Source organism: Engystomops pustulosus, chromosome 10 (assembly GCF_040894005.1).
Source record: "Engystomops pustulosus chromosome 10, aEngPut4.maternal, whole genome shotgun sequence".
Classification (NCBI taxonomy): Eukaryota; Metazoa; Chordata; class Amphibia; order Anura; family Leptodactylidae; genus Engystomops; species Engystomops pustulosus.
This window is the reverse complement of record NC_092420.1, coordinates 6893466-6903441: the sequence shown is the minus strand read 5'-3', so window position 1 is coordinate 6903441 and position 9976 is coordinate 6893466. Positions and strand designations below refer to the sequence as shown.

Sequence of the window (9976 nt, the reverse complement as noted above, 5' to 3'; positions counted from 1 at the left end):
ATCTCAGCGTCTTCTCATTTGTTTTACTGCTGGAGCTTCAGAGCTGCACTCACATCCTGTATTATACTGCAGAGCTGCACTCACTATTCTGCTGCTGGTGCAGTCACTGTGTACATACATGACATTACTTATCCTGTACTGATCCTGAGTTACATCCTGTATTATACCCCAGAGCTGCACTCACTATTCTGCTGCTGGTGCAGTCACTGTGTACATACATGACATTACTTATCCTGTACTGATCCTGTTACATCCTGTATTATACTCCACAGCTGCACTCACTATTCTGCTGCTGCTGGTGCAGTCACTGTGTACATACATGACATTACTTATCCTGTACTGATCCTGAGTTACATCCTGTATTATACTCCAGAGCTGCACTCACTATTCTGCTGCTGGTGCAGTCACTGTGTACATACATGACATTACTTATCCTGTACTGATCCTGAGTTACATCCTGTATTATACTCCAGAGCTGCACTCACTATTCTGCTGCTGGTGCAGTCACTGTGTACATACATGACATTACTTATCCTGTACTGATCCTGAGTTACATCCTGTATTATACTCCAGAGCTGCACTCACTATTCTGCTGCTAGTGCAGTCACTGTGTACATACATGACATTACTTATCCTGTACTGATCCTGAGTTACATCCTGTATTATACTCCAGAGCTGCACTCACTATTCTGCTGCTGGTGCAGTCACTGTGTACATACATGACATTACTTATCCTGTACTGATCCTGAGTTACATCCTGTATTATACTCCAGAGCTGCACTCACTATTCTGCTGCTGGTGCAGTCACTGTGTACATACATGACATTACTTATCCTGTACTGATCCTGAGTTACATCCTGTATTATACTCCAGAGCTGCACTCACTATTCTGCTGCTAGTGCAGTCACTGTGTACATACATGACATTACTTATCCTGTACTGATCCTGAGTTACATCCTGTATTATACTCCAGAGCTGCACTCACTATTCTGCTGCTGGTGCAGTCACTGTGTACATACATGACATTACTTATCCTGTACTGATCCTGAGTTACATCCTGTATCATACCCCAGAGCTGCACTCACTATTCTGCTGCTGGTGCAGTTACTGTGTACATACATGACATTACTTATCCTGTACTGATCCTGAGTTACATCCTGTATTATACTCCAGAGCTGCACTCACTATTCTGCTGGTGGTGCAGTCACTGTGTACATACATGACATTACTTATCCTGTACTGATCCTGAGTTACATCCTGTATTATACCCCAGAGCTGCACTCACTATTCTGCTGCTGGAGCAGTCACTGTGTACATACATGACATTACTTATCCTGTACTGATCCTGAGTTACATCCTGTATTATACTCCAGAGCTGCACTCACTATTCTGCTGCTGGTGCAGTCACTGTGTACATACATGACATTACTTATCCTGTACTGATCCTGAGTTACATCCTGTATTATACCCCAGAGCTGCACTCACTATTCTGCTGCAGGTGCAGTCACTGTGTACATACATGACATTACTTATCCTGTACTGATCCTGAGTTACATCCTGTATTATACCCCAGAGCTGCACTCGTATTCTGCACACGCTGTAGTATTGCTGCTCCTATGATGAGCTCAGGCTGTACAGGGCACGCACTGTATATATCGGGTGACAGTGCAGATGAGTCAGGACTACATATCCCGGCGTGCAGTGCGGCGGCCTTCCTCCCAGCATGCCCCGGGCTCTTTGACTGCACTTCCCGGCGTGCACTGCGGCCCCGCTCCCGTGGTGTGCCCGGTCTCGCAGTGAAGATGCCGATGAAGGGGCCGTTCCCGATCCGCCGCACCCTCCAGTATCTGCAGAGCGGGGAGATCGTCTTCAGGAACAGCGTCAAGATCATGACCGTCAACTACAACTCCCGCGGGGAGCACGGGGAGGGCGCGCGGTAAAGGGGGAAGGTCACTGCGGGGGGACGGGGAGGGCTGCGCGGGAGCGGGCACAGGCACACAGCTACAATCTCACCTTCTCCCTGCAGGAATTTTGTCTTCTTCCACATCCCACAAATCCAGTATAAGAACCCGCGGGTGCAGATCGTCCTGCTGAAGAACATGACCCCCGCGCCATTCCTGCGCTTCTACCTGGGTGAGTGTCACCAAATGTCACCCCCCAATCACTCTTCCCCCCCCCCCCCCCCAATATACCTGGTGTCACTCCTCACACCCCAATATACCAAATGTCACCCCCCTCCCCATATGTCTCCATACTATTGGTGCTGGGGGATATCGGGGTGTCACATTCCGCCTCTTCTCCGGCAGATAACGGGGAGCAGGTTCTGGTGGATATTGAAGATAAAAGCCGCACACAGATCATAGAACATGTGAAGAAGATCCTGGGGAAGACAGAGTAAGAGCAGCCGCAGCCTCCCTGCCCCTATCCTCAGCCTCCCCCGCCCCTATCCTCAGCCTCCCCCGCCCCTAACCTCAGCCTCCCCCGCCCCTATCCTCAGCCTCCCCCGCCCCTATCCTCAGCCTGGACCCTCACAGCTGAGGGTTTGTTACAGTTGTATCCAGTCTAGACAATTCTATGAGCTAATCACTGCTCTCTCCTGACCTGCTGGTTTGTTACAGTGTATCAGTCAGAAGCTCAGGCGGTTTAGTCCACTGATGATTGTCTTGACCGGATGCAATTGTAACAAACTGACAGCTGTGACGAGTTTTCTATTTGTATTATTTCCAATATTTTGATAACACAATTTGAGATGAAAGCAATTCACTATCTTCATATCTCTTCATGGCTGGATCTATCATGGCTTATATCAGCCACCACTAGGGGGAGCTCTCCATGATTCTTGTGTAATGTAGTAGCAGTGTATGCAGTGAGCTCCCCCTGGTGGTGAGGCCAAGTATCAGCATCTTATCCTGTAAGACTTTCTGTCCAGGGAGGTTGGAGCTCTGTATCTGAGCTCTGACCATTATTGCGCCCCCTGCAGGTCTCTTCCGGGTGAACATCTTGTTTTTCTTCCTTACAGAGAGACCCTAAAAGCAGAAGAAAAAGCCAAGATGGTTTTATCCAATCCGGCCAACTTCGGCCCCAAAAAGTACTACCTGCGCGAGTGCATGTGCGAGGTGGAGGGGCAGGTGCCGTGTCCGGGGCTGGTGCCGCTGCCAAAGGAGATGACGGGCAAATACAAAGCCAAAGTGCGGGCGGGGACGGAGGTGTGAGCCGGGACCTGCCCAGGGAAACCTGCACTTATTATTATTATTTTTATTATTTTGTGTAAAATATTTTTCTATATTATAAATTAATGAACATTTTCACTTCTGTTCTGTTTGGTTTTTGGTTTTGCTTTTCCTGGTTCTTCTCATCTCCCAGAATCATCGGTTACTGATGTGATGTTCCCATCTGGTCCTATAGAAAGAGGCATAAAGGGCCCGGAATGTGGGAAAGTTTGAGTTTATAGTGATGTCATAAAATAGGAAGGTCCTGGCAGGTACCTAGTCTTGGTTATTATTGTGATATTCTTGGATTGGAAGGTCCTGGCAGTTACTTAGTCTTAGTGTTAATTGTGGTGATGTTGGCTGGGAAGGACCTGGTAGGTACCTTGCCTTAGTCTTTGAAAAAGTGACATTATTGAACAGGAAGGTCCTGGCAGGTACCTAGCCTTAGTGCTTATAGTGACATTATTGAACAGGAAGGTCCTGGCCGGTACCTAGTCTTAGTGCTTATAGTGACATTATTCAATAGGAAGGTCCTGGCAGGTACCTAGTCTGTGCTTATAGTGACATTATTGAACAGGAAGGTCCTGGCAGGTACCTAGTCTTAGTGCTTATAGTGACATTATTGAACAGGAAGGTCCTGGCAGGTACCTAGTCTTAGTGCTTATAGTGACATTATTCAATAGGAAGGTCCTGGCAGGTACCTAGTCTTAGTGCTTATAGTGACATTATTCAATAGGAAGGTCCTGGCAGGTACCTAGTCTTAGTGCTTATAGTGACATTATTCAATAGGAAGGTCCTGGCAGGTACCTAGTCTTAGTGCTTATAGTGACATTATTCAATAGGAAGGTCCTGGCAGGTACCTAGTCTTAGTGCTTATAGTGACATTATTCAATAGGAAGGTCCTGGCCGGTACCTAGTCTTAGTGTTTATAGTGACATTATTCAATAGGGAGGTCCTGTCCGGTATGTATCCTTAGTCTATAGTGATGTCGCTGGATGGGAAGGTCCTGGCAGGGAAATTATTACACACATATTTGTCTGCAAAAGTTATTAGAATGTTGAGTTTTTCCTGGTGAAGATTCTGTTACCTAATGGACCTGACACCGAGGCCGCGGCCGTACAAGGACCCGGTGTTCTGAGACCCGAGGCTTTGCAGCAGCCGTAAAGCGCCGTCCTGGTATTGTAGTGACAGGAGGAATAACCCAGCGTCCGGTCTCCATATAAATATCATATGAAATGTAATTATGGAAGTTTTCTCGGTTTCCCGCAGGTGATCGGCGCTGATTTCCATATAGATTCTGCGAGGCTTTTGATCAGCTGCCGCTCTGCTGTGGGGTCTTTGATGTCGCAGCAGTAATTACCTCCTCATTTCCATGTCTGCCGCGCAGTGATTAGAGTGCGGGGATCAGAGAGACGCTAGAAGTAGGGCAGCGCTACCCCCGCCGCTCCTTAACCCTTTCCTGTCATCTCCCAGGCCACATAGTACCTGTTCCTGCTGCAGGACTACCAGTGCCAGCACATCACCCCCAGAAATGGCCAATCAATGATCAGCACTTCTCCCGAATATTGTTGAAGGATCGGTATCCAGATTTGTAGGTTCAGGGAAGGGTCATGTGATGAATCTGGACACCCGACTACTACCGTCATACATGGTTGTCTGCTGCGGCTTATAGAGGGGAGTATAAGGTGATTTCAAGGGGGGAAAGTAGAAAAATGAATTTCCAGTTAAAATCACGAATACGCCACCTCCATGCCAGGGCGGGAGCAGGGTGGCCACGTGCCTGCGTTCTTTTGCAAAAAAAAAACTTACTATTATCTCCAGCAGCCTCCATTTGTACCTGTATCTCTCTGCTATCACTATACTGTACATTATAGACAAGGGCTGACCTGTACTGATAGGGAAAAAAGCTCTTGGGGTGAGATAGAGGCTGCTGGAGAAAGTAGTAAGTATTTATCTGTAACGTGTCGCTCCTCTATCACTCAGAAGTATCAGCAGGACCGTATAGAACATATGGAGAATTACTGATGTGCACTAAACAGCAAGTTTTCTATCTCCCCTTTAGTGCACATCAGTAATTCTCCATATGTTCTATACGGTCCTGCTGATACTTCTGAGTGATAGAGGAGCGACACGTTACAGATAAATACTTACTACTTTCTCCAGCAGCCTCTATCAGTACAGGTCAGCCCTTGTCTATAATGTACAGTATATCTCACCTTATCTCCAGCAGCCTCTATTTGTACCCGTATTCCTCTGCTATCACTATACTGTACATTATAGACAAGGGCTGACCTGTACTGATGGGAAGAAAGCTCTTGGGGTGAGATAGATACTTACTACTCTCTCCAGCAGCCTCTATCTGTAACGTGTCGCTCCTCTATCACTCAGAAGTATCAGCAGGACCGTATAGAACATATGGAGAATTACTGACGTGCACTAATGGAATGAATCACTAGAGGTGAGATAGAAAACTTGCTGTGATCTCCAGCAGCCTCCATTTAAACCTTTGTACCTTTATTACTCAGAAGTATCCGCAGGATCATATAGGACATTCGTGCAAATTAGTGATGGCGATAAAGCAATCGGGGCGGGTTAGGAAACTTACTACTAGCTGCTGCTGCTGCTGCAAATGTAAAAATCAGAAAGATTTCTCTACTATTGATGGAGGTATCACACAGTTTCTTACATATTTGTACTTTTTATTAACGCAAATTTTGTTAGTCACTGACTTTTTAAGACTTTGCAGTTCCCCTTGAACTGCTGCGGAGTGACGCTGGTTACACAGTCCTCTGTACAGAACACAGACATTTTTTTTAGTTGTATTTTACAATATTTCACTTTTATAGAAAATTTTCCAGCAGTTACTGACATTATTACATGCACAATCTGCCTCAGCGTCCTGACCTCTGCCTCAGCGTCCTGACCTCTGCAGCATCCACACTCTTATAGTGGCAGTGACACTACTGGATGTACAGCACAGGCTAAGGTTAGGGAGTACTGAGACAGCCCGCTTGGCTAGCATAATACCCCCAATAACTAGCGTAATACCCCCATCAGACCCATAGTGCTCGGGGGGCCATCCTGCTGAGCTCTTCTTTGCTTCTCCTATTTTCTAGATTTATAGTTTGTGGAGCTGCAGGTTCAGAGCTCAGTGAGTGTTTCATGCTTGTTCTAGTGCAAGTTCAGAGCTATAGGTTCAGTGCTCAGTAAGCATTCCCTGCTTATGGTGCTGCAGGTTTAGAGCTCAGTGGGCTTTCCCTGCTAATGTGGTTGCTGGTTCAGAGCTCAGTGGGCATTGGCTGTTTATGCTTCTTTAAGTTCAGAGTTCAGCGAGAGTTCCCTGCTTATGTCACTGCAGATTCAGAGCTCAGTGAGTGTTCCCTGCTTATGTCACTGCAGGTTCAGAGCTCAGTGAGAGTTCCCTGCTTATGTCACTGCAGGTTCAGAGCTCAGTGAGAGTTCTCTGCTTATGTCACTGCAGGTTCAGAGCTCAGTGAGAGTTCTCTGCTTATGTCACTGCAGGTTCAGAGCTCAGTGAGAGTTCTCTGCTTATGTCACTGCAGGTTCAGAGCTCAGTGAGAGTTCTCTGCTTATGTCACTGCAGGTTCAGAGCTCAGTGAGAGTTCTCTGCTTATGTCACTGCAGGTTCAGAGCTTGGTAAGACTTCCCTGCTTATGTCACTGAAGGTTCAGAGCTTGGTAAGACTTCCCTGCTTATGTCACTGCAGGTTCAGAGCTCAGTGAGTGTTTCCTGCTTAAGTCACTGCAGGTTCAGAGTTATGGGTTTACGCTTATTCTGCCGCAGGTTCAGAGATCACAAGTAACTTTGCTGCTTCTTACTGCTTTTGGAACTACAACTCCCAGCAGCTCCCGACGCTGCAGAGACATTTGCACTAATACAGGTGCAATATTGATAGCGTTCACAGGGCATTAATAGTGTTGAATGAATAAATTAGGTATATTAGTAGTGAGTAGAGTACAACTTGTTATTGGTTAGATTTTTGTTAGTATTTGGGGTCTTTCACACTGGCGGTGTCTGCAAACAAAAATCCAACAGCCCCATTTTTTTCCCACTGCTGAGTCTGGGACCCAGGTCTTATGTTGTATAACCAATATTAACCCTTCAAACCAAAAATGGAAGCAAAACGGAAATGTGCAAGACCTGCGCCACTGCGAATCTTCTCTTTGGAAGATTTTTAATAGAGCGGAGGCGGTGCAGCTCATCACCGGCAGCTGCTGTTCTATATAAATACTAGTATTACGCACGAGACAACAAGGGGAACACCCCCCCCCCCCCTGCTTGGGCCCCATTCACATTTTATGATTTTTATACACACTATGTATAATTGTGCAGTTTTTGGACTGTATTGCAACACAACCACAAAGTGGTTATTCTGTCATCAGGCTTTGCTGCAGCAGGTGATAGGACTGGGGGGGGGGGGGGGGGGTCCTCACACTGCTGTGCTCTCTGCATTGGACTGCTCAATAGCCCCTACACCCTCTTCCTCCTATGAATTCTTCTACATACAGGTATTGGCATAGCCGTATTACACAGAACTTCCTGTGCATCTCAGATCAATGGTGAAATATTCAACTGTATCAACTGCTGCTTAAAGTCTACATGAACCTTTATCATGGATATAATTATTATGATCTGGAGGCTCAGGCTGCAGTATGGTGTATTCCCATTTACTTCTTTGTTTCCTAGATGAGCAGCTTGTGAAGGAGCAGGTTCAGAGCTCAGTGAGCGTTCCCAGCTTGTGGAGCTGCAAGTTCAGAGCTTGACAAGCATTCACTGTCCATAGAGCTGCAAGTTCAGAGCTCAGTGAGCGTTCCCTGCTTATCCCGGGTTGTGGAGCTGGAGCTTCAGAGCACAGAGAGTGCTCCCAGCTTGTGGAGCTTCAAGTTCAGTGAGCATTCCCTGCTGGTGAAGCCACGGGTTAAGAGCTCAGTAAGTATTCCATGACAGGGGAGCTGCAGGTTCAGAGCTCAGTGAACTTTCTCTGGTTATCCAGATTGTTAAGCTGCAGGTTTAGAGCACAGAAAGCATTCCCCGCTAGTCCAGCTGCAGGTTGAGCTCGGAGAACGTTCCCCTCTTGTGGAGCTGCAGGTTGAGCTCGGTGAACGTTCCCCTCTTGTGGAGCTGCAGGTTGAGCTCGGTGAACGTTCCCCTCTTGTGGAGCTGCAGGTTGAGGGCGGTGAATGTTCCCCACTTGTGGAGCTGCAAGTTCAGAGCTCGGCAAGCTTTTACTGTCCATGGAGCTGTTAGTTTAGCGCTCAGCAAGCATTTCATGCTTGTGGAGCTGCAGGTTTAGAGCTCAACGAGCGTTCCTTAGGGAGATTGCACTCAATCAGGCCTGTATCTTATTCCTTCTCGCACTGACAAAATTGTTTATTAATAAAAAAAAAAAAAAACAACATGGAATGGTTGCAAAGATGCACACAGACTTTATAGCATCTCTGAAGCGCCCCCTACAGGCTCGAAGCAATGGCTCCGCACACAATAACATATAAAAACGTAATAATACTGATATATAAAGCAAAACAGGATAATATCCTGACACTGAGCATCAGCAGATTTCAGAATAAATTTTGCATCATCCTGCTGGCTGCTGATTGGCCGTAACAGCTTGTGCACCGCCTATCTAGACTGGTAAGGGGGAGGCAAAAACTGGCGGAGGGGAGGTGGGGGGCGGGTCTTCTTACCTGTATAGGATCTATCAGGAAGGAGTTTAGCAGCGACTTATTCCCCACTCTCCATTGGTAACACATGCATGCTCAGCCAAGGGGGGGGGAGAAAGCTGTAAGCCACCTTATTCTCCAGTCACAGCAAGAGCTGCATTCTCTTTATTCCTCTATTAATGAGTCTCAGGAACTAATGTGGACTCTGTGCTGTGCCTCTGTAGCTAGAGATTGCACATCACACTGGTTAATGTTTTGCAATGCATTGTGGGAGATGTAAAGACAGCAGCTTTGGAAGTAACCGGAGTAAAAGATTTGCTACTCAGGAATTTGCATTCCTTCCATTCGCCTGAATAATTGAACGGACGGGTATTATACGGGGGCTGGGGGGGAGTCAGCGCTGCACACGGACACTTCTAGACACGCGTTCACACTGTAATACTGGAGCTGTGGGTAACAATACTGACCAAACATCAATTGTGCTTCAAAGTGAGACTCTGCAGCGTAGCACAGCAGGCAGTAAAGTGAAGCCTCGTCTGTAACTTGTGCCTACATGTAGGTTCCAGCTCTCCAGTATCTGAGGCTTTAGCTCTAATAGGACTGGAACCGACCAATGAGCCGATCCCTAGTGGAGATGGGCCAATCACAAGGGGCCGGGGATCGGCTCAGAGAACAGAACACACTATTAAAACCTGGGGACCCCCTGGAAGGCGAGGGAACTGAGTTCCCGAGGATTATTCCTAATTTCAGAAAACTCCTGAGAGATCCAGCAGCTTCTACAGAAGAAACTTCTCACAGCTGAGGCATCGTTACAATTGTAGCAAGTGAAAAGCCTGGACTTTAGACTGATTCATAGTAACTACAGGTCCAGCTATGAGAATTCCCAGGGACCCCAACACGATCAGTTTTGGGCATCTGTTATGGAGACGTCCAAATTTTTTTTTTTATATCCAGGTCACATGACACCTGTAGTGACTGTAGAGGGGGCGGAGTCTGACGGGGGAAATAGCACAAAAAAGCAGCTACAATGTACTAAGGCCCCTGCACTGCATCCTGCTGCACGGGATCCTTCTATTTGACTTGTAG

The 9976-nt window shown here is 47.0% G+C and overlaps 1 protein-coding gene across 1 annotated transcript; it reads left to right on the top strand.

Moving 5' to 3' along the window:
• The first annotated feature begins 1702 nt into the window (after positions 1 to 1702).
• Positions 1703 to 3308, top strand: MRPS25 (mitochondrial ribosomal protein S25). The gene is made up of 4 exons (XM_072126623.1): positions 1703 to 1936; positions 2027 to 2133; positions 2307 to 2394; positions 3020 to 3308. The coding sequence occupies exons 1-4, from the start codon at positions 1803 to 1805 to the stop codon at positions 3210 to 3212; spliced, it is 522 nt and encodes a 173-aa protein (XP_071982724.1). The 5' UTR covers positions 1703 to 1802; the 3' UTR covers positions 3213 to 3308.
• The last annotated feature ends 6668 nt before the right edge of the window (positions 3309 to 9976 follow it).